At 37.6% G+C, this 25,120-nt stretch overlaps 4 protein-coding genes across 10 annotated transcripts; all 4 read right to left on the reverse strand.

Annotated features, from left to right (window-relative positions):
• Window positions 1-650: 650 nt before the first annotated feature.
• On the reverse strand, window positions 651-6,041 carry zpax1 (zona pellucida protein AX 1). The gene is made up of 21 exons (XM_084090202.1): window positions 5,927-6,041; window positions 5,747-5,841; window positions 5,555-5,650; window positions 5,344-5,468; window positions 5,132-5,272; window positions 4,937-5,044; window positions 4,698-4,862; window positions 4,527-4,623; window positions 4,115-4,332; window positions 3,891-4,044; window positions 3,480-3,688; window positions 3,291-3,408; window positions 3,013-3,212; window positions 2,813-2,927; window positions 2,547-2,716; window positions 2,394-2,476; window positions 2,178-2,308; window positions 1,674-1,863; window positions 1,041-1,179; window positions 868-970; window positions 651-769 (listed from the first exon to the last, which is right to left on the reverse strand). Exons 1-21 carry the CDS (start codon window positions 5,950-5,952, stop codon window positions 693-695), a joined length of 2,760 nt encoding a protein of 919 aa, XP_083946328.1. The 5' UTR covers window positions 5,953-6,041; the 3' UTR covers window positions 651-692.
• A 1,232-nt stretch (window positions 6,042-7,273) lies between these two features.
• Window positions 7,274-8,412, reverse strand: ttc32 (tetratricopeptide repeat domain 32). Its single transcript, XM_084090203.1, has 3 exons — window positions 8,258-8,412; window positions 7,895-8,061; window positions 7,274-7,697 (listed from the first exon to the last, which is right to left on the reverse strand). The coding sequence occupies exons 1-3, from the start codon at window positions 8,371-8,373 to the stop codon at window positions 7,570-7,572; spliced, it is 411 nt and encodes a 136-aa protein (XP_083946329.1). The 5' UTR covers window positions 8,374-8,412; the 3' UTR covers window positions 7,274-7,569.
• A 1,899-nt stretch (window positions 8,413-10,311) lies between these two features.
• matn3a (matrilin 3a) lies at window positions 10,312-19,428 on the reverse strand. Of its 7 annotated transcripts, none has more exons than XM_084090327.1 (10): window positions 19,218-19,428; window positions 17,284-18,318; window positions 16,035-16,610; window positions 14,963-15,088; window positions 13,390-13,596; window positions 12,176-12,328; window positions 11,845-11,970; window positions 11,070-11,168; window positions 10,842-10,911; window positions 10,312-10,766 (listed from the first exon to the last, which is right to left on the reverse strand). In XM_084090327.1, exons 1-9 carry the CDS (start codon window positions 19,372-19,374, stop codon window positions 10,856-10,858), a joined length of 2,535 nt encoding a protein of 844 aa, XP_083946453.1. In that variant the 5' UTR covers window positions 19,375-19,428; the 3' UTR covers window positions 10,312-10,766; window positions 10,842-10,855. The 7 variants fall into 7 exon arrangements, with proteins under 7 accessions (XP_083946453.1, XP_083946452.1, XP_083946457.1 ...); XM_084090326.1 differs by having other exon boundaries at window positions 13,381-13,596; XM_084090331.1 differs by having other exon boundaries at window positions 13,381-13,596; window positions 18,239-18,318; window positions 19,218-19,257.
• A 274-nt stretch (window positions 19,429-19,702) lies between these two features.
• Window positions 19,703-24,673, reverse strand: laptm4a (lysosomal protein transmembrane 4 alpha). The gene is made up of 7 exons (XM_084090334.1): window positions 24,393-24,673; window positions 23,280-23,400; window positions 23,000-23,076; window positions 22,194-22,316; window positions 22,006-22,101; window positions 21,779-21,877; window positions 19,703-20,811 (listed from the first exon to the last, which is right to left on the reverse strand). Exons 1-7 carry the CDS (start codon window positions 24,516-24,518, stop codon window positions 20,737-20,739), a joined length of 717 nt encoding a protein of 238 aa, XP_083946460.1. The 5' UTR covers window positions 24,519-24,673; the 3' UTR covers window positions 19,703-20,736.
• Window positions 24,674-25,120: the final 447 nt, after the last annotated feature.

Here is a 25,120-nt window from a genome sequence, read left to right on the forward strand (position 1 = left end):
AATTTCAGCACATAGCTTGATGGTTTTCACACTGTGTTGGTGCTTTTTCAGCACTCCATGCCTGACAAAATCACCACTGCTTTTCCAAGCAATAGTCTGACTGCCACTATTCCACATGCCAACTACTAACAGTCCATAAACAACTGAGCTTTTCATCTCAAATTTGACCTGTTTTAAGAACTGGGCTGTCTTTTTGAAACTTTAAGAAACTCAAAAGATCAGCTGTGCCATCAGCTCAAGAACACCAACCTAAAGTGGACCAAAGAGTTGTAAATTTGTTAGATTGCATTGAAATATAATAATTGGCTCAATGACATGTTCACTTTTAGTCAAACACATCAAAAAGCCAATCTTAAATTCTCACTTTAATTTTCTCATTTAATGATTTCACTTTGGGAGGAGGGGTATAAAGTCAATGTGTGGTGCAACTGCCTGAAAATTGTAAAAAAGAAAAAAACTTAAGCTTTTATTACTGAAGTACTATGTGTTTTTAAAATATTTAGACCCTTTTTGCACAATTTGGGCAACTGCAACCACTCATGTTTAGGCTTATTGGACCTTTACATAGTTGCTTCTGTACTGTAGCTCATGAAAAGCATTCATACACGGTTTAACTACTGCTGAAACTGACAAACTGCAGGACATAAAGATTTGGCTTTTTGAAGACTTTATTAAGGTTGCAAATCAATGGACTAAGAGGCAGCAAACAGAATTTTGCCTGTTGACAGCTGTGCTTTCTGGATCTGGTCATTAGTAGGGTCTCTTCGTACTGGTCACATGGGAATAAGTTAGTTTGGACAGATTTCACAAACCAACAAACAATTTAGCATACTGGATTGAATTTAAATAAAGTCAGTAAAAGCATACCTTTCTTTCCGGTTTTTAAAGGAATGGGAGATGGACACTGTCTCTTACAGATTCCATCACTTTGATTGGCATCACAGAGCACAGCATCACAGTGTACATAAATCTGGGGAGAGAAGTAGTCTCAGTAATACAGCCTAGTGCACAACCACTTCTCAGATAAGATATATAAATACCTGATCTTTGAGCATGATGCCATCCTGCACAAAAGTAAACATCTTGATCTCAAAGCGTTTCATGTGAGATGGGTACGGAACCCCATCAGGAGTCAGAGGGTGGAAAATGGTCTCATAATTGTCCTCCAGATTCACACAGCTGTCAAGTTCAAAGAAATTGAATGCAAACAAAGCAGATTTTAAAGTCCTCTTCCAAGTCCCTGTTCCACAAGTCACTCGCTCAAAAAAAAAAAAAAAAAAAAAAAGTCTACATTTATGCACTTGACAAAATGCTTTTATGCACCTTGCATTGCATTAAAGGTACACATTAAATTGCCTCAGTAGCACGCATTGCAACAGTCCCTGGGAATTGAATTTCATGTCAATTTTAGATGTTTTCATGTTGAGTGGGTAGCAGTAACTGCAAGTGTACAGAATTGCTTTGAACACTTCATGGTATAATAGTTAATTTGTGATGGAACAATGGGGAGAGTTTTTGGATAAAACTTAGTTTTATAGACTTTAGAAAAAGGTTTGTATAATGAGGACACCTACTACCAAAGTTGTTTTGGTAGTTCTGATCGGTAACATTTAATATGGAACACTTAGCAAAGGGTCAATTAGATAAAAATAAAAAAAATTAAAAAAAATTACCCATCTACAATCAAGTCCCATCTTGGAGTAGAACTCCGGTCTTCTTTCAGAGTAGCCCAACAATTCTCCAAGACTAGCTCTATCTGAGGATCAGTGGACTCAAGCAACTCCACCTCAAAGAACAGAGGACTTCTCAAGTACTGTACAACTGGGTAATCCTCCTCTGCATAGAATTTATTATAAGATCCATCTGGGTGGAGAGGGAGAAAAGCAAAATGATCCATGAAGAGCACATCTGAAGTTTACTTTCCATTTTTCAATTGTCCAAGACACCCTTTTACACCTGAAATAACCCTGGTTTTGGGCTATTTGATCACGAAATGGTCAGCATTAAATACAAGCAGAAGTGGCTTCAGTGTGTGATAACCATAATTTAAGCAGAATGGAGTGTGGGCAGGACTGGGACATTTGGTAACTGTATACAGCCAAAACTTCAAACTTCACTGTAAATATATATCTGGGTCTTGGAGCAGATAGCATTTAAGTTAAAGTATTCTAGCATACCCAAAGCAAGTCTCAGTACAACATGCAGCTCCCCAAAACCAGTCTCCGGCGAAGGTTCATTTTCCCGTGGCTTTGTGAAAAATGCAATCGTCTGGGTATCATTTATCGTGTAAAAGCAGGACACGGTCACTCTAACAACGAGAAAAGCACACTTTAAAATTTCAAAGACATCAATTAGCAGGCATGATATACACAAACTGTTATAGTCCATCTCACCGATACTCTGGATCAGGAGGTAGAGTGGCTACTCCGTTACCCAAGATGATTTCATTCTGATACATCATGACACCATCATAAAACTGAGGGAGAGACAGGAGCATAAGAGGGTGAGCATTTATTACTATGACAAATAAAGCGTCAACTCCATACCTTTCTAGTGGTTCCACAACTGTTTGCATCATAAGAGAAGTAGGCAAAGCGGTCATTGCTGAATTTGGGTCTACATGATTGATCTCGCAGGGTAAGTTGACTGGGGACAAGCTGGGGTACAGATTCTACCTTTACTGCAAGGGCTGACATGGAGCCATTGCTAAAACATTCTGGGAAAAGGTCATGCCAAAACAATTGTTATTCTCTAGGCAAAATTCAACAAAGTGTAAAAGTTGATAACTTGTAAACACTGTAAGAGAACATACCAGTCATGGTCATGGGAAAATTGCAAGCCAGGGAAAAATCACTAAGGGTCCATTTGTTGACGGGCTCCCAAAGCAACACGTCAAGCCGTGCCCTCAAGGATGATGGGTACATCAGCTGCAATGTAAAGCGAGACACTTAAAGAAACAGCAAAGTATACAACAGAAGGTAACAAGAAAAAAATAAAATAAAAAAATCATACCTCAAACGCAACGTCAAGTGCTAGGAAAGGCACCACCAAGCTCATGTGACTAACATTCTCCTTTACGTCATACTCCGCTTTCAGGTCTGGTGTCAGGTCGCGTTTTCCCAGCATAATATTAAAGTTTTTACCCAGATTTCCATATGAAATCATTACGAAGAACTTTTCCTCATCACAGGATCCACCCAAAGTTGGGAGAGCTGGATGGGGAACAATTCATTAGCAACAATCCCTTCAGTATTTGTGAGAGGACTTTGGATACCCAAGTTGTTACTTACTGACATCTTGAAGAGTTACGTCAACCATTGCAATGTAGGAGAATGGAACGGATTCAGGGAGGATCATAAAACCGAAGACAAGGCGAAGACTATAAACTGTAAGCAGCAGACTAGTTTGCTGCAATAAAACAAATGCAGATCAGAAAAAGCCATAACAAACAGCCCCACTGAATTATATTAGACACTCACAGTTTTAACAACAAAAGAATCAGAGAAGGGGACTTGAAGTCTAAACGCCTTTGAGCCATTTTGAAAGCGCTGTTCCTGTATGTTGAAACCCCTCATATTGGCCTCTGCCAAAGTAAGGACTCCAGCGGAAGAGGTGAGATTTACCAACTCGACATCGTAAAGGAAAGGACCCAAGAGCACATCAAACATCCTTGTGTCTACATCAGTGACTACAAGGGAATGAAAGTCAAGCAGCAAGCCATTAAAAACAATTAAACCACCACAACAACTTCTGCTACACCAACACCAAATGGAAAAGCAGCTAGAGCATGTAGTGATGGTGCAAGTAAGGACTACATAAATATTAAAAAAAGCTATTTGCGGCACAAATATTACACTAGCTTGGAATGTCAAAGAACCCACAACACTCACAGTCAACAAATTGGGGTTGTCTAGGCATGAAAGGAGTCTTGATGGGGAAGAGGACTCTGTATCTAGTAGAATCCATGCCTCCCTCACTCCACAGTAACTCCAGCATTGGCTCAATGTAGAATCTTATGTTGTACTGGTTATCTACAGCATGACTCTACAACAGGATACAACCATTAGCTTAAGCTCAAGACTTAAAGTGGTCAAATTCAAGAAAGAAAACCAACCTTGTAGTAGCCATCTGGTCCACCAATTGGTATTTTCATTACAATCATATTGCCTTCTATTGTCAAGATATATCCTCTAGAGGCCATCTGTGCGGAGTCTATTTCACTTCCATCGATTCCCATGATCATCCCAAGGATTGTGGCCTCACCAGAAGTCATTAGTGGATTAACTCTGGGGAAGTTCCATGTGATCATTTCATCCGTAAAAGAAAGGCCACCTGCAAGTAAAGCAATAGATCAGGGTTCCTCCATCCTGGTCTTGAAGATCCACTTACTTGAATTTGGTTACAACACACTGTAATTTAAGTGAACTTGGATGCATTTAATTGGAACTTAACACTTCCTTGGCTCTACAGGACAAGGAACAAAGGACTCTGCAAATATTGGTTCAAACGTGTTAAGTCACACATACCAACTGGACATGCAGCAACAGTATCCAACATGGTTACAGACCATTGTCTCTTGAAGTAGGTAGTCACCTTTATTATCTTCATTGGCACTCCATTCACCTGTAGAGCATGTACAACAGCTCAAACATTAACTCTTAGCAAATAAAAATGAACGAACTAGAGTTTCTGCTCACATTTTCATCATAGGTCTCAGGCATGTCAAAACCACTTCGTAGCACCAATCGAGACTTGGTTGTTGTTACTCCATATCCTGCCTTCAGGGCATCTTCCAACAACATGGCTTTTTGTTTTGGCGTAAAAAACACCATCCGCCAGATGTTTGATTTTGAGGTAATAGCCTAGAAGGTGAGGAGTGCACATGACCAAGCTGCATGTGCAAAGACAACACAAAACAAGAACTTAATCTCCATACCTCAGAAACCGAATCAAGCCACTGGTAATCACCCTTTGCTTGCCTTTCAGCCATCTTAGGTTGCCTACGCATGGCTGTAATTTCTCCCGGCAATCGTTTAACGGAAACCTATGAGGAAAGTATCTTGTTCAGATATCTTAAGACCACTAGTGCAAGATGTTTTTGTGGCATAGCTTAAGCAAGACAAGGACTTACCTCCATATAATTCCGATCGCAAAGAACTTCACGGGGGGCCCATTTGTCATGGGTACAGGTCTTCTCCACCTGAATGACGTCTTGTTCCGCTTTGACACCACCCACCCGGACACGCATGTTAATATCAAACAGGTGATCATCCTGAAATGGAGAAAGAAGTGAAAGACAGCAGAATACAGCAATTGTTTTTAAGACCAAAGAGAGCCAATTACCTCATTCGCTGCATAACAGTTGAAGAGAGACGCAAAGACTCTGTAGTTACCCCAGGGATCAGACTTTATACTAAAGCCACATTTAGAAGCCAGGCTTGGAGTTAAAGGTTCAATTTGGGAGCCATCTGAAAAGGAGAAAAGTACAAAGTTAAAACATGATATAGATTACAATAATCTTGCTTGGCAATATAACCAATTGCAGGCAACTTACTGACGACATCAAATTCAACCAGATTTCCAAAAGCTAGAGATTTATCAACAGTTAGCCGCATATAACTTCCCATACAATCGGTTTTCAATCCTGTTCCTGAAAAATATATAGTTTAAGAGAAACAGAGGAAAAGTGGACATTAGTGGTAATTGTAACCAACACACCTAAACAATATACACATACAAAACATACTTTGGTTGAAATTCTGTGCTGGAATCACACTTTTCTGTGGTGATACAACATTGAAGTTTTGTGCCAAAACCACAACCCCCAACAGCCATAAAGTACTGAAAGAGAATAAAACATTAACAAACAACTGGATTTAAAAAAAACAGCAACAACAATACATTCTTAACACATATTATAATTTACCAAAACCCAGGAATCCATGGCATCATTGCTCACAACAGTTTTCTGTTATCAGGTGGACTAGATGTATAATAACCACCAAAATGTAAAGCTTTCAAGCTCAAGCACTGAAAGTAACACTTGTGAAGCTTTTTGAAAGGAAATGTATAAAGAAACCAATATAGTGCACAGGTGATGCTCATCATCATCATCATCTAAAGAACAGCTGTCATGAGTTAACTATTATGCCGCAGTATTTAGAGGGAGCAATCCCTCTCACCATTACTGAATGAAAGCTGAGCCCAGCCAATGATCGTTGCAATAAAACATTATATTTCTAGAAACAGTACAGGCTTCTGAGAAGGTTAAATAAATGTACATTTTAGTTAGTTACTGCAGGGTACAAGTAATAGCAGTGACAGTATTTAATATAATTTGAGAATACAACCCATACTGAAATATAATATTATATGAGTATACCTAAATAGTACAAAATCTAAAATAAAGTTTTGGAGTTAAATATGCACCAGTCATTTTCTTGAAAGGTCTTGTTAAATTCAACAAAATGTATTTTAACAAGATACCAAAAAGCATAAATACAGGCAAAATGCACATTTTAAAGAATGTGTTTATTTAAAAAAAAAAATATATATATATACATAATTATTGCACCACTTGTGATTGACAGAGTTCTGCAGTTTGGAAAAGGTTCCAGGTCTGGATAAGTATGGAAAAAAGAAAACTGAGTATGGAAAAATATTTGTTTCAAGACTATTGCTCCTATTCAGTTCCCTAAAATATATAAGAATTCCCTAAGAATATCAAAAAAACAAAACAAAACAAAAATTAAAAAAATAAATGCATCATACAAGCAAGGTATTCTTGGTAAAATTTTTGTGATTGTTTGATTGTCAAACACAACTGAATGAATTCAAGGTTCACATTTTCATTACACAAAACTGCGAGTCTCTTTTGAACTTCACTAAACAAATGTGCGTGCGTCACTCAAACCAGCAACATATAAAGGAGCAAAGAATCATCTAAATCAGACTGTACTTTGATGTTTGGTGATTGTGCAACGTCAAACCACATTTACAGTATCAAACTGATGTGTCAGAGGTGAATATACGCAGGTAATAAAGCGTTTTAGGTTTCTTCTTATCATGTAAAAACATTATCACTTCAGGAAAACCAGTGGAAAAAAAACAGAGAAAACAAAAACATTTAAAGGTGACTTCTACCAAATATAATGCTGTATGGTCTGGAAATTGTTTGGAAGGATGTCTGGAAATTTCAGTCTGGAAAAGTATGGAATTTTGAAATGGAAAACATATAGGAACCCTGGATTGAGAAATCAACAACTATTCAAAGTACTCTGAAATGCACACTGTCATGCATTTTATTCAGAACAGTATTCACTCACATCTTGAGCAGTGACCAACAGGACTGGACAAAGTTTGAAGGACTGCTAGCAGGATTTGTAATTGCCCACACAAAAAAAAAAAAAAAATCAGTATACATACAGAAACATAACATTTTTGAATGTTACTTAAACTCATGACTGCACAATCAATTTCTATTGGATTGTCCATGACAATAACATTTTGTTCAACAGTTCAAACAACTTGGTTCAGAAGAGAAATGTAAAATTTAATGACAAGCTCTCATCAGTAGCCTCTCTTCCACTTTTCTTCACTGTCCAGGAGTGTCTGACTCAAACTTTCTTTAGCATCTTTAAATCCAGGATTCAGCTCCAGGGCTCTCCGAAAGTCACTCTCCGCCTCCTTGAAAAAGCCTTGGGAAGAAAAACACACTGAAATCATACAGCACCCCTTAGTGGAACACAAATGATTTACAGAAATAATGCTCTGGAAAAAACAAAGTTTAACTGGTTGGATGTCTGAACTAGTTTAGGCTAGTCTGGCTGGTGCCCCATTAAGCATATACATATATGAGGAAAATACTTCATCTACAGTTCAATTTTGTACCTACCTAATCTATAACGTATCAATCCTCTGTTATATAGTGGCACTTCAAACTGGCTGTTGATCTGTATGGCCGAAGTATAGTCATCCATGGCTTCATAGAAATCCACCCTGAGATACTTCACCTGCCCTCGATTATTATAGGCGATGGCCAAATCAAGAGCATTACAATCTCTAGAATATATAAAACATGTTATTTTTTAGTGAAAACAAATTATGTTAATTTATTAACCAAATCAATGACAAGCTAATCATAGTATTTTATGTCTGTAGCCTACTTGACAGTTTACATGTAAGTTAGACTGTGCTAATGTTTACTGGCAGTTTCCTTCTAACTAATTTATTCACATTAAATTATAGTCATTAATACCTGGATTTGGTGCAGGACTCGATGAATTGTGTGTATATTTCCTCTGCTCGTTTAAAATTCTTACTATTGAACTCATCATGTGCTTTTTGTAGGATTATGAGCTCGCTGTCCTCCATGAGACGCGATGTGGCGACAGTCAACTCATTAATATTAATTATTGCGTACTAAAGTTGTTTTACACTTTTTTTTATGGCATAGACATATAGGCTAGATGCCTTATTATTGGCGGCCCGCCATATTGAAACGGTCAAAGCCGGTCAGTGAACTCGAGAGCAAGTTGACAACGTCTGCAACCGTCCGTAGTTATTATACGAATACCATATCTATATCTGCAAAAGACTTAAACAGATGATTTTGCTAAACTAACACAATACAAGACGCAGGCATTAGCTAACACAACATTAAAAAGTTGCTATAGTAAAAGTAAAAACACTAAAAAGTCCTAAAGTAAAAAAAAAAAAAAAAGTAATATTGAGTTAATACATATAAAAACACAAGCCAAAAACATTCTCACATGTGAAAGGTTATCCCATTTCTTCGGGAATATAAATATTGGCGATTTCAAAACCAGAAGCTGTGCAATGTTATGACAATGGCATCGTTGACTCTTACCGTTCCAAGATGGCGGGAGCGCCGACGTGTCTTGAGCGGAATGTGAAATCTACGTATACATAAGCTATATATGTTTCCTGGAACGTACAGTTACTGAACGTAATTAATATTCATGAGAGTTAGATCGTTTGATGTTTCTGTGCGTTAGCGAAATGCGAGCGTCCCCTTCTGAGCTGGAGTAATGATTAGCGCTGTGCTTTGCACCATCTTAAAACTGTCTTTGACCACCAATATAACGTGTGAACTTTTCAAAGTGCCACATTGAGGGCTGATGTTGTTGGCATCTGGTAATTTTACTTCTAAGAAATGCATGTGCAAAATATTTCTGTGAGGTGTCTAGCACAGAAATTCACCCATGGTTATGTCAATATGTAGCCTACGGTCTTTCAGCATAATTTTTTTTTTTTATGCCTACCTTTTTAACTTGCTGGGGAATTTCTCAGCTCCATGCTTACCCGTGAGGTTAGGATGTGAAAATCTTTACCAGACTTGTTTTTCAACCAGACTCTGACAGAATAGATGGTTTGAGATGCAAGTGGAAGGAATATGTGTATGGGGAATGCTTTGAAGGGAATAGGATAATTTCTGACCAGCAAAGTGTGCCAGTCAAGATTCAGACAGACGAAATACTGGCCGCTGTGTACTTTAAAATGGTTGTGATTGTGAATGTCTCATGTTGCAAATGCAATCATAGAATGTGGACAGTTTGAAATGCACCAATGGTGCCTGGTGCACCTTCACCCAGATCTCAGTGAACTTCGAGACCTCATATTCTGGTAGATGGATTTCGCACTGAACCGAATGATCTTTGCTCACACTTTTGACCCAAATATTGGTGTTTGCTGTGAGAATTAACACATTACACTTAAGTCTAATGTGAGCAAGGCCAAGAGCAGTCAGATGGGCACTGATCAATCCTCTTTCATACCATCTCCTTGCAACCAGATGAATACTTTCTCTGTTTGCTTTAACAGGTGATGGAGAAATATCAGTTGATGTGATTCTGAAAATGCTCCAATGCCAAGGGGTTGTGAATCGATTTTAGATGGGATTCATTTGGGGTGTGATTGAGATCTTGATGTTCGCAGTCTGTCTGAATTTGTGGGATGTTCAAATGTTTGTATAGTGCATATGTGGGCTTAAATGGTCACAATCTCACACAGCTGAATTGTCATGAACATGTTTTCGTGCAGTTCATACTATATGGCTAGACTGAAAGTCTACAGTTGGTCTGTAATGTTTGAGATATTGATTCAGGCACATCTCACATTGGTTGCAGACAGACAGGTTTTTGACATCTTACTGTTAAACCTATAGTCTGTCTAGCTGAACTGTGTGATAATGATTTCAATAGGGATGTCTGGACTGTTTCAATACACCATGTGCTATGAAAGCAAGGCAAATATTATGAATCGGACAAAGAGACTTTGAGACTGTTATTTGAAGGTATTTAAAGTTTTAATGTAATGAATACTATTGATTAAATTGCTTGATTATAAATATTGTAGATTACAGTATGTCTTATTTGTAGTTGAGAGTCTACATAAGATTAAACAATAATAATATTGAAAATTATTTTTGACATGAACATGGGCAATAAAAATTACACCTTTCATAAGGATCCAAAGCAAAACAGATTACAATAGATTGCATAATTTAGTATATTTAAATGAAAAGATTTCTACTATCCATTTCTGGAGAGCAAAAGCACATCATACACAATCAGTACATCTTGCATTATTTAATATTCATTTATATTTGAACACAATTAATAATCATTTCTGGGACTTTTCAGTGATCTGTGAACATGTGAAACTGTGTTCCAGGTGTTTTGAAGCCATAAAGAGGTGATGAAGCTTTGCTGATGACTGCTGAAAGCTCACAGAGCACGTGGACCCTGATGAACAGAAGTAAAGTAAGACTGCTTTTAATATAATATCCATCAAAATCATGTCAGAGAATCACTACTCACCAATAGTTGCTCCGTTACATGCGTCCCAGCATGTTTTCCATTTGCTCAACCTTTCTTATGACAGCAGCAAGTACAACGGCTGTTAAGGTTAAAGGGTTTAAAAGGCAACATTTCCAGAAACAAATATGAAAGTAAAAAAGATGGCAGAATTTACATTTCTGGGTGAATTATTGATTTAACTTGTGATGCATTATGGGAAATGTAGTTCCACTAAGACAGAAAGGATATTTCTGGAGTTGAGGTCCTGTAGGGAGGTTTGTGTCTGCCTCTGGAAAGCCAGTCGGGCCTCACACATGCAAGGGTCCTGAACAATCTCCACCTTCACCTCTTCACATCACAGTCAAACAAGAAATATCACAGAAATACCTCGCAAAGGGTGATTTGAATTAAGGGTAATAATTACAGAGCAAATTATCTACCCCCAACTCCAAAGTGAAAGTTATTTCATAAAGTCTTTTAGCAACTATGTAACACTGTGCAACACAGTTTATGCAATGTTGTTCATTTCTGAATTTCTCACAACATTGTGAGAGTGTTACATATGGGTTTACATCGATGTTGAATCAGTGTTCAACTGACTCAACATGTCAGAAATTATAAGACACTGACAGATGAAGCTAAGTGATCCCAATTTATTTTAATGAATGATTTCTGAAGGATCATGTGACTGAAGACTGGAGTAATGATGCTGAAAATTCAGCTTTCCCTTCACAGGAATAAATTACATTTTAGAATATATTCAAATAGAAAACAGTTATTTAAACTGTTGAAATAATTCACAATATATATATATTTTTTACTGTATTTTTGATAGCCTTGGTGAGAATAAGAGACTTCTTTCTGAATAATTCCAAACCTTTGACAAGTATATGTGTGTGTTAGGCATTGCCCACCACTTATTTCAAAGCCATATAATGCACCAGCACCTCAAAGATTTTCTATTTTCTACATCTATTGCATTCAGTGCAATATTTGATCAGAAAGCACATGGTTGAGCTCTTACGTTTTTTGGAACATGTTTTCTTGTCTTCTTGCAACACAAAACCCTGCCGGCACTCACAATGATAGGAAGAATCATCGTTGACGCAAACGTGATCACATTCATGACCCAGCGCACAGTAGTCCAGACCTGCAATAAGTTAAAACTCTAGAGCCCTGAAGCTAACAAACCTCAGCAACACATACAAGAAAATAGAACTATTCGATTCTTCTTAAAAGAATATTACATTTTTAACAACAAACATATTTATATAATCCTCAGCTGGCTAAAGAAACCTATCATAAAATGGTATGATGATAATACCATTTATGAAGGTCTGAAACAGAAAACTCACTGGCACTACCATCACCATCAGCATCACTGGCTTTGAAGCATGATCTTGTGTCCTGCATCAAGACAAAGCCAGGGGGACATGTGCAGTAATAGGAAGAACCGCTGGAGACGCAAGTGTGTTGGCAGTCGTGGCCCAACGCACAGACATCCGCACCTGAAATAAGCCATAGCGATGGCCAATAGGTCCGGGATTATTTTTTTCTACTTGACTTTCAGAAAATCCATTGAGACATAGGGCTGGGCGGTATGACGATAAATATCGTTACCACGGTATAAAATGTCTATCGTTAGAGATTTTGCTATATCGGGTATATCGCGGTATGCATTAGCACTATTGACACTTCAGCATGTCAAATGCATGAATGATAGTTTAAACAGTGGGATGTGCTTGATGTTAAAAAGAGTTATAAGCGCAATACATCCTGAAAAGGATGACTGGCACACTGCTAAAGTGCGCACACAGAATAAAGTGCGATCACAAATTCAGTTCTCTTTCACGTCTTATTGCGCTTGAATGGTCGAATTATGTCAAAATGCCCGTCGTGTGGCGTATTCATGTAAACACAGCTGGTTATGTCTAAAGGAAAGTAAACAGTTGGGTGTAAACCGGATGTGTATCAGTATTATGGATCTGTGCGTTTGGTCTTAAAGTGACAGCAGCCTAATAAACCTACCTGCTGCTCTGTGTCATTAATGTGAATCAAGAGAAAATAACTTACTGCTCTTGACTCAATAACTTGTTTTTAGCTTTAATAAGAATACATTATATTTTATTAATGCAGTAAAGACTGCAACATTCTTTTTTTTTTTACATTTGATTATTACATTTCTGTACTAATACTGACAACATGTTAAATAAACCAATTTACCTTAAAAACTTAATTATGTTTAACTCATATTTTTGTTATATTGTATTTTCCTATTATTTGTAATTTGCTTATTTTTAATAACAGAAATTAGATAGCACAAAATAGCTATATCATGGTATATATCCTCTATCGTGAAATAAATTTCTCACATTTGGTCATATCGCCCAACCCTATTGGGACACATTGCTGCAAAGTTTCAATTTTAAGAACCTTTTGTTAAAATAATATTAATATCCAATAGCAGTTGGATCACAAACTACTTGTAATCGTTTGATGGAATTTTTCAGATCACGAAATGGCATGAATAAAGTCATAGTCATTTCTGATCGTAACTCACTAGCACTACCTTCACCATTTTGGTCGCCATCATTGCTTCTGTTTCGGTCACCCCTGTGCACACTGTCACCAAGCCCGTAAGCACCAGCGCCTCTAATGGAGCATGTTTGCATGTCATCGTTCAAGACAAAGCCTGAGCGGCACTTGCAGTGATACGAGTCGCCACTGCTCACACAAATATGTTGACAGCTGTGTCCCATTTCACAGGCATCCATATCTGGAACAATCCATAGGACATAAACACTGATAATACTGTGCACGGTAAAAGTAAAACATCAGGGATTTTTCCATTGCAGGGTTTGGGGATTCAAACAATGAGTGGAAAATGTCATCATAGCACTGCCAAGCTTACCGTCTCAATAAACTAATTCAAAACTAACATCTTCAATGAAATTGAACTTCACACTGCATACAATCCTATTCTTCATGAGTATTATTTTTCTTCAGGTTTTCTAGTTCATATAAAAAATACCCAAATTTACTTAAGAAGCAAGACTGCATTAAATATTAAGACTTATTTTCAAAGACCGTATTTTTGATACGACTGCATTTTGCCTTACTCATTTTAACTAAAAATTGCAGTAAGACAAAATACACTTATATTCAAGATAAAACCTATTAAAATGAGTCTTGATATTTTATGCAATGTTGTTTTTCAAATAAATGTGTACACCTCTATGCTATCTGCTCCATTGGCCCCATATGAAATTTAATCTGCCTCTAATAAATTAGCTATGGTTTGTCATCTGTCTCAGATTTACAGCAACACTGACACTGATGTTATTGCTGTACTGTTCTGGCAACGGAATAGTACAGAACAGTAAAGTCCACGGTAATTCAACAGTGATTTTGCATGGGTTGAATTAGTGGCTAGAATTCAGCTGCTAGTGAGAAAAATAATGTTACATTGCACACACATAACTAAATTACAGCTCTGTTCCAAAACCTAATGACCTGCCAAAAGCATTTTAAGGCACAAAGGCTGTTCCAAAACATCAGCCACAACAGGATTATGCTGCCTTCTAAAATACATAATTTTCCCCTAAAACTAAGGCCCATTCAATAGATGTAAAAAATAAAAATAGACAACTTTAACAAACATTTGCTTTTCTGCTTATTGGAGATTTGCTTTGTTAGCTTAGCATGTTAACATATTTTGCGTTGTCTCCCATATGCTTCAAGAGGGCTATTTGTGTGACATGAGTAGAGTGATCCAGATCAGTCACTTTTGAGTTTGCATGAGGAGTTGTCTGTTGCCTATGTAGGCAGTAAACAGCAAGGCAGCTCACTAGGTTTTGGAACATCTTCATGTAACCTGTAATTTAGCACACACAATAAGATAAATGAATCATAGACTGCCATCATATGATATCAAGTAATACAATCAGAACACTTGTAAAAAGCTGGCAAGCAATTGCTAGCTAAACAGGTTAGTCAAATAGAATTGCAAGTATTGTCGCAATGTAAGCATTCTCTATTATTGAGCTGAAATTAGTCACGGTTAGATAAAATCAAATATGTTTGTACTAAGTATGTCTTCAAAATATAAAGTTAAGCAGTTAGCATAATCTTCTGGCTCTTACGTTTTAGGGAACATGTTTTCTGGTCTTCGTTCAAAATATAGCCCTTCCGACACTTGCAGTAAAAGGAGGAGCCACTGCTGACACATATGTGCTCACAGTCATGTCCCATGGCACAGGCGTCCATACCTGGAACAAGCTTTCATTACTCGACTGAGTGATGAGCCACTCTAGCAAGATTAAGTTAATGGGCAACTGCCTGGATTTTTATTACATCTAGCTTTTAATTTTGGTGGGGGAAAAAAAGATTGTTCAAAATATCTGCAAAGTCCCTAAAGACACACTGGAAACTTTATGGGACTTTTATTGGCTTTTATGTGATAAAATTACTCAGCAAATTTGATGCCCTTAGTTTGCATAGCATTTAGCATTTATATCAATATGTTATGGTGACTAGCTGACAGCTGCACTAAGCAAATTGTTTGTGCACTCTGAAGGCGTAACTAGCAAGCACTTTTCTAGCGCAGCCCTTGATTGAGCAATTTTAATGTCCAAAAGATCGACTCTCGTCCTGAAAAAGACAAACAATTTTAATTATCCACAAACAGTCAGTCAAATATTCAAAGCTCTCAATTATCTGAGGTTTCTATGAAAAACATACTTGAAGCACACTAGTCTAACAACAATTGTGAAAAGACATTGACAATATTAAATTTCAAAAGCGTTCCATTCCAAGACCTTCATTCCACAAAAATAGGATGCAAAGCACATATATAAGCTGATTCAAAGCATTCAAATGAGCCAAACTTTGAAGAATGCTTCTTTGAATGATCGGTGGACTTTATCAGCACTCACATACTGAAGAAAAATTTCCTTCAGAATGTGTTGCGATCCGACGATTCAAACTTCTGGAAAACACAATAATCACCTTGAAAGTTTTAATGCCAAATGATCACAATGTATGTTGAATTGTTTTTTTTTTGTCTGATGAAAATTACTTTTTTTAAATTTGGTGTTCAGAGCCAACTGGTTTCCAGAGAATGAATCATCACCCACTCCCAAGGATTGAGATATATATCCTGTAAAAAAGAAAAAAAGAGAGCCCCATCTCCCCTTTTCTTTGCATTAACCCTACCACACAACGTCTCCCGAAACTTCGAGGTGAGCTTCTCAATAACACCGTAGGTCTCCACGTAGAACACATGGTCCTCAAGTGGATTGCTGGCCATGAGCTTCAGTGACCCCATGTCAGCCCTGTCCACTCCAACGGCGTAAATCTCAATCCCTGACGCCCGTGCTGCAGCCGAAACCTCCTCGACTTGGTCTTGAGGACGTCCGTCGGTGACAATGATGGCAACCTTTGAGATGTTCTTCGATTTAGGCCGCGCACCTGACTTTTCGGTAAAGGCTTCATCCATGGCTTTCTTGATGGCCATACCAGTCATGGTTCCTGCTGCCAAGGGTTCGATGCGGTTGATGGCTTGCTTTATAGTGTCCTTCGTAAGATGGTTTTTCAGCAGGAACTCGATTTTGACAGTGCTGGCGTAGTTCACCACTGCAACACGTGTGGCATCGGGACCAACATCAAGAGTGTCCACCATGTCAGCCAGGAAGATCTTGACCTTCTCGAACTCACCTGGACGCACGCTACGTGAGCTGTCAATGATGAAGACCAGGTCCAACGGGCGGCTCCTACACTGTGAATCTGTTGCTGAGAGTTCAGTAAAAATGAAGCACTTTAGAAGTTGCGTTACTCAATGTCTATATGATATAATGAAGACTGGTCTTTTAGTAAATTAAAGGATTAGTAAAACAACCAGATTTAGAGTTGACGCTATATGGTGTGATCCACTGGAATGGTAATTGTGAGTAAAGCATATACTTTACATGCAAACAGTTAGATTACATTAGTCAGTTAACAAATATTGAGTGTGGTCGCTTTTAAAATATCCCATTGGACCTCAGCAAAATGACATACTTCAAACCACTGGAATACCAGAATGCTTCGGGAATATGATAGGTCACATTTTCTGATCTGTAAGATGCCCTACATCAGGAATAAGGAACAAATAATCGCCCCCTAATGTCATTTTGCTCCAACCACCTTTGAACAAAGAACCCTTAAGATCCCTACTGCTTTTATGTAAAAGGTGTCCAATTCTGCCTCTGAAGGGCCACTGTCCTGAGAATTCAACTCCAATCCTTATTAACACCTGAACCAGCTAATCATGGTCTTCATGATTATTGAAAACTTCCAGGCAAGTATGTTGGGGCAGGTTGGATCTAAATGGCAGGACATTGTCCCTCCGGGAGCAGGATTGGACACCCCTGCATGAATAGATGGAGGGTTAAACCAAGCAGTAGAATTATTCATGGAATTATACCTGTCGACCCTGTGATGGCTATCCTGCCGTGGGTAATAATCCTGCCTGGTGCCTCTGGTAGTGATTCTTGTGGCACAGTGGACATTGGTGAGAACTGTGTTGGGACGGTCTGAAGATGTGCTTCTTGTGTCAGATTGGATGTTGACAGAGATTGGGATGAGATCTTTTGATAATATGGCCCTGATCTATGAGTGGACATTGGCACAGGCTGGGGTGAAGCGCTTTGGGGATTGTTCTCTGATGTCAGTGTGGATGTTGGCAGGGATTCGGGGAAGGCACCTTGGGCATACGGCTCTAGTGTGACTGATTTGGATGGGATTCTTTGAGGATTTGGCCCTCCAGTATAGGTGAACTTTGGCAAGGGTTGGGATAAAGTGCTCTGGGAGTATGTCTCTGGTGTAAAGGTGGATGTTGGCAGGGATTCGAAGAAGGTACTTTGAGGATATGCCTCGGGTGTGGTTGGAAGGGACTGGGGTGAGGTGCCTTGTGAATTTGCTTCTTGTGCCAATTTTGACAAGGATTGTGGCATGGATTTCTGAAGCAGGGAGAGATTCAAAGATTGTTGGGCTGTCAAAGTCAAGGAATGCATCATTGATGGCTTTGATGGCTGAAAACCTGTCTCAGGAGCAATTGTCAAAAAGGTCGGTTGGTTATTTGTTGATCGAACCACTGATTTCTCTGGACCTGAATACTGTTGTTGTGGAACAACAAGTGGCTGATTTGAAACCACCGCAGAAACGCCTGTCTTATCCCCTGATTCTCCTGTAACTAAAACTGTTTGTTCTGGATCTTGAACTTTTCGACAAACTATTGGCGCCCATTCACCTTTCAGATGCTTGAGTGCCACAGGTGGAGATTGGTTTTTATTTGTATTATAAACTTTTGTGGTTGGTATGTCTTTTAGCCAGTCATAAACTTTGAGCTGAGAAGGAGCTGTGGGTCCTGGATAACCTACTGGGATAAGATGGGGCAAAATCCTCCTCCTCTGTTTGTGAGGGCGATCAGGTCCATCTAACCAGTATTTAGTCCTGTACACTACGGACCATCAGAAGGTTGAAGAGGAACAGGAAATTAGGCAAACAGAACGTCAGTCAAACAAATACAATTGGCATTGTTTGCAATTCATGCCCCAATTCCTCATTGTTAAACATTTAAAATACATGCCACTCAGATATCCCACAAATGCTTTTTCTGTAGCATTCATGCACTTTTTTATGCATACACAAGGGATGGTTCGCACAAAAATATTCTGTCATTATTTACTCGCTCTCATGTGATTCTAAACCTGTATGTATTTCTTTCTTCTGTGTTAACACAAAATATTTTTCATTGACTTTGAATGATTGGACAAAAGAACAGTGAAATGGGAGAGAGGCCGCACTATGCTTAAATATACTTTATTTTTATTTGCACAATGCAATATTTAAAAGTATATTTAAGCATTGTGCGGCCTCTCTCCCATTTCATGATTATAAATATTTAGGCCAGCACTCTTAAAGTTGACAAGTATACTCGAGTGAAGCCTGCTCCTATCCACGTTTACAAAAGAACAGTGAGGCATTTTTCAGAAAAATGTCTTGTGTTCCACAGATGAAAGAGTCATACAGGTTGAGTAAATGAAGACATTTTTTTTATTTTTGGGGTGAACTAGCCCTTCAATGCTTAAATGTGGATGCATTTTATTTTCACATATGCTATTATAAATGCACTAAATATATTTCTAACATTGTGCATTACATACACTATGAATTACATACTGTTATGTAAATATTTTTTGTAATGCATCTAGTAAAATAATGAAACCATAAATGTTCCATTTCTGTGATGCAGTTTAAGATACAATGCAAACACTGAAAATGTAAATAATACATAACTTAGTCAAACATGTCAGTTGAAACTAACATAGGCTTAGTGGTTTAAGTTCAGAAGCCTACCTGCTGGGCTCAATGTCCGGTGTGGAAGCGCATGATTTCTTCTTTGTGCATAACTTTGGGCCAAAATGTAGGATGGATTGTTAAGGTCATAGGATTCACAGAGATCCACCAGCAACAGAGAAAAGCAATATACCAAACTCCCAATGAAGGACTTCATTGTTTCTGCGTTCTTCTCAAGTCTGCTTCAGGTTTGCGTGCGGTCCTCTCGTCTAACTGACACCAGTATGACACCAGCACATTTAAAGGGTTGGATGTCCGCAAGAAACTGATTTTTGTCCAATCCAAATAAAGGAGGGGGAGCCCCACCTCAAATTACCAGGAATCTGAATTACACGTATTATAACATTGCACAATAGACCTCATAATAATGCAAAACATTAAGGCAGTTATTCTAATCACATATTTTACATTTACACGTAAGAGGGCAAATTGAGTAATACTAATGAACCAAATGTTCATTGTAGATAAAAAGTCTTGATAGCAGATTCAATGTTTTGAAACGTTTATTGAAGTAATTAGATTCAGAACATGTACAAGAAAAGAAACGGACCACAAAATAAAATAACATGCATCCATTGATTTATACAACACTAGCAGTTTTCTTTTTTAATTCTAAATCATTGTCATTCATGTGAGGAAAGTTTCCTCTTGTGTGTTAACCAGCATTACCATGACAACAGATCACTGTGACAGCTGCATACATGATGGTGCACAATGGTTCAATGGATGGAAAACAAACAAACACACACACACACGCGCTCACACACACAAATTATATAAACAAGATAAAAAGTGCTTTGAGCTTTTTCACTTTTGAAAGGATGAAAGTCCTACGTCCACAAATAAAAGTACACAATGGAAAAAATATATCTTTTAACCATCACACTGGATTGTCTAAACATTTTTAATCTAGCAAAACAGATTTATTAGCCAAGGGTGGTGATTTTTAAATGCAAGTAGCCAGTCAATGTTGATTTTCACAAAACATCCTCTACTAAGACACCAGGAACAAAATATAGCATTGAAAAGCATGGAAAAATAAAGATCTCACGGTGGCAGGTAAAGTGAAAGCTTTCATTGGTAAAAACGTCATTTTAGATAATCTGCCCCATCTCAGAATCATTTCATTAGTGATTGACTATCAGTTAACTATATAATTCTGTCGTAAGCACAATTTATTGCAGAGCCCGAGTCATGATGTCCACAAAAGAGAATGGCATTTCATATCTCAGATACAACACTAAGTAATTAAAAATAAATCCCGCCACAAACGATCTCTTCCCCAACACTGCACCGCTTCAACTGTTTTCCTATAGTTTTACAAAAATAGATCTGCAGTGACGAGCTGTTACAAGAGTCATGCGAAAGAAATAGTCATGGGTAAGTCTAAGCTGCTGATGATGTGATGAGTGGATGCTGGGAGTCTAAACGCCTTCCAAGTGTTGGGATGGAAGGCAGGATCGAAAGGCAAAGATGGGAGTCTGCACTGGCTTTTACTGACGAAACCAGTCGGGGGAATTCAAGCTGGCATGTAAGGAGGAGGTGGCTCCTTCGCTGGCATTGTCATGGCCATTTCATAGGTCGGAAGGATGTACTATGATAAAAAGAAGACACCATTAAAATAAAGCCAGTCTGAGGTCGTTTACCCGACCAAAACCACACAGCACACTTTGCTTTGGTAACAAGCAAAAAAAACTGTCCAGCTGCTGGTCTGTTAAGGAGTCTAGAAAAAACATTGCTGAAAAGCTCTTTCAGAGGCAGAGAGTGCCATCTACTGTAACAGTGTGTAACGTGTATTTGGATATAACTAATGAGAGAGGATATTAGGATGCTAAAAATTAAATCACTGTACAGATCAGTATTATCTAAAACCATTAAAAATTATTTTAATAAAATATAAATATTAGATGGAAACTAAGTGAAATAAATAAGTTAAAGTACTAAAACTACTAAACCTAAAACTGAAATAAAAATAAATTAAAGCTATATAGAAATGAAGAAAAACTAATAAAAATTGCAAAAGCACATAACAAAATGAGCAAAATTTTAACTAAAATTAAATTATTTTAAAAACCTAATTCAAATTATTAGTAAATGCAGTTTATATAGTATACAAATTAGTATTTATATAGTAGATAAATAATACTAAAATAACAGATTTTAATTTGCACTCAAAAAAGAAAGAAAGAAAATATTCTAATAAGACAAAAAAGTTCTGAAAAAGTTCTGTTAATAAAATGGCAAAACGAAATTTGTTCGTGAAGAGGTTTGGATTGCAAAAAGTGGGCGTTATATGCAACAATGGAGCAAGGTATTGAAAAACAAGAGAAAGACGTTTCAGAGGCAAAGACAACCATGTTTTTCATCAGAATAATGTGAAGTGATGAACTGTACACAATTAGACCAACATATTCTAAAGTAAATAGGGTTTAATTTATGTTGTTACATTTCATCAGATTTTATAATGCCTGTTAATGGTGTAGTGTTGTTGTATAAAATGTCATCTACTCAACTCAAAGTAGCCTAGGTTCAGACTGGGAACCCTGTTAAGATGTACATACCTGAGGGGGGGTCTCAAAAGCAGGATAGACGGCAATCTCTGGAGTGTTCCTGTTGTTTATGTACTTATAGCAGTTCCACACACAGTTGATCAAATAGGCCTGTAAAAAAAAACAAAAAAAAAACACACACACACACAAAAAAAAAAAGTAGTCTGTAACCTGGATCTTATAAATAAAATATGTACAGACTCAGTGTTGGAAACATCAGGTGAGGCTCATATATCTACCTTGAGGACGATGAGAATGGCAAAAAAGATGAGCACAAACAGAAGGAGACAGCTGGAGTCCAGAGAGAGCAGGTTGTCTTTGTAAGGGAAGTCCGGCTAAAAGAGACAGAGATTTTAGGTTACATGTTTTTAAATGAGCTTCTAGTGTCAGAGGCTTGCGACAGACAGGCGGTAGAGGGCAGACTGACCAGCTGGTCCAGGTAGTCCTTGATTCTGGGCAAGTACGTGAGGGAGCTGATGGCCACCAGACAGCTCAGTGCAAAGTCAAACAGCTGGTAGCAGAAGAACGGGATGAGCCAGCCATCACGATTCTGTGCCAGAGGGGAAAATAACAGTCATGTCATAGACTGTTTCTCACCATTTTAATGCTGATGCAAACCTGTAAGACTCCAGGGGATACTGAATCATCCAGTTTTGAGCAAATAAAAGGAGCTGTGCTGAATAACTAAGGGAACTCAGAGAATGCCTAAAATGGAAAGGGAGCTATTAGCAGATCTGACAAGGCTGTGACTCTACTGGAACAGCATTTCACTGCCTATAAGGCCTAACATTTGCAGTCAGAGGATACTCAGGGTCTAAAACACAGTTAAAGCTCAATGTTCACTTGAGGTAACAAGCTCAGGTATGGCAAATATGCATTGACAGCAGTGAACTCATGATTTCACAGCAGAAACTACCATACAACAAATGCTCACAGATCCAACCTGTTTTCTAAAGATGACATCAAGCAAGACTGTGAAATACAGATGAACACAATGATGAAATGCATTATTCTCACGTCACAATACATTAACCCAACTTACTCCGCATTGATAGTAATAATGGATGAAATTCAGTGTATTGCCTTTAAAAGTCAGAGAACGTTTTACCATGTTTAAGTCCTTAGTATATGTGCATCATGACATCCCTATTTACAGTACCAAAGAATACATTTTATTGTGTTCAACATCAGATATTAAACTAATAGCCAGGCATAGTAATCATTTAAACTTACAGTAATGGCTCCATACACCATCATGGCACTAATAGTGAGCATCAGAAGAGAGATGGCAAAGCCCACACAAGCGTTCTCTACAGGGGTGAAAGAGATGTTGTAGATAACATATAAAAAAAAAAAAATAAATAAAAAATACAAACAAGTATAAAAATGTATAATTAGGTTTTATAATTAAACATTTAAATACAAATAAATATCGAAATGTAAATGTGGCATAAACATATAGCATTACAAAATATTGTATTTGTATTAATGACTGAAAAATCTCATAACAAACCTGACATCCTGTCTGACGCGAAGTAATGCTCAATAACCTCATACTGCAGGTCAACAATTGGGACGTTCTCAGGGTGAGTTACTGCCACAGTCAACAGAATACCCATCAACAGGTTCACCACCTTTGGACAGAGATTATATTAGCAAAGAAAGTATAGATGGCATAGATAGTAAGACATAACACCGAAATCAAAAATGAAAGTGTAATATGACAAAGTCTTATGATTCACTGTCATGTGACTCCCTATTTTGTAATTGTAATTCAACAGGTTAAAGAAGTCAAGGTCTTAAAACATGTCTTGCACTTTTTTACTAAGAATATGTGTGTAACTTATAAAATTCACAAAAAAAGTTAGATAATTTATTAAAAAACAGTCAGTCTTCAATGGGTCAGGTTTTCTGGAAACACTTTGACACAATGATTTACTACAATATTTACCATTGAGATAGACAGAGCGATTATAAATTTATTTTTGTCGGCAAACAGTGCCATTTTATCCAAAAGTATTCACAAGTTTATGAAAAAAGCAACACTTCCTTATCGTTTATTCGTTTTTTTTTTTTAAATATCTAGTTGACATTCAACATTCAAATATATAGAGCTGATTTAAACAAATATTAAATAACTTACCATCATATACATATAATAGCTATATTATTCTAAATAATTTCCTTTAATCACATTTCGTGCAAATTATCAACGAACTGAATTTCAACCCAATGACAGTCTAGTAAACACAACGTCAGGCCTCAGCTAGCGGTTAGCTTGTTAGCTACCTACAAATATAATATAAATTAACACTTAAATATAATCTCCACATCGCATTGTCCTGCTTCAATTGACAGATAAGGTCCTTATAATGCGTTTAATACAAATGTAACACGTCTAATCGCGTTTACGTGTCTTGTTTGTGGATAGTTCCAATTCAAAACATTGAGTTAGCCTAGAGGTCGTAAACATCGAGCTAACACGGCTCTGCTTGCCAAAAAACATCCACACAGACGCACTTTAACACACAGACACACCTCTAAAAGAGAGGGGGAGACTGCTGATATATTTCAGTTGTGTTAAAATCTACAACACGACATTTATTGAATGTTTTAAGCCTCGTACCATATACCAGGTACCCAGGATGATGGTTCCAGTCCGCACGTGACAGCAGCCGCAGCAGCGCGCGCTGTACATTCGGTCTCGAGACGGTTTAAAACGCATGTCGTTCTCGGTGCTTTGAAGAAACATCGAAAAAAAAAAGAGACGAAATGAATCTCCTCTGTCAAAAACAGCAGTTACAACAGCAGTGTTCGATCTTTCTGCAAAACTCCCCCTGACGGGTGAGAAACGATGGGGGCGTGACCACAGCTAAAACATAGCGATGCCCGACTCGGAAACGAATCGTTCTTTTGGTTCGAATCTTTTTAATGCATCGGTTGAACCGATTCACAAAAGAGGTTTGAAGTGGTCTGAATCAGACTGAGAAAAACGATTTTTTACTTTTCATTGTTTCTCGAGTAAACCTTTTGGCAAAATTTGATTTCTAACTAGAAATCCAATTTTATGTTTTTATTGACAGAGGTAAGGCTGCATGTAAACAGTATTTGAGACTCTGTGAATAAGAAGGCTATCAAGACTTCAAAAATATGTGAGATTTAAGTATTTACTTGATATCTTTATACCCAATTGCACCTTTATTCTGATTTCTATATTATCATCTCCCCTGGCACCCTGTTTTCTTGTATTTGTATATTTTTGTTTTTCAATATTTTTGCATATTGGCATACAATACAATTGTATATTATATGCATACTTGTATTTCTATATTTCATTTTGCTTGAATAAAAAAA

Source organism: Abramis brama (genome assembly GCF_963993115.1).
Source record: "Abramis brama genome assembly, chromosome: 18".
NCBI lineage: Eukaryota > Metazoa > Chordata > Actinopteri > Cypriniformes > Leuciscidae > Abramis > Abramis brama.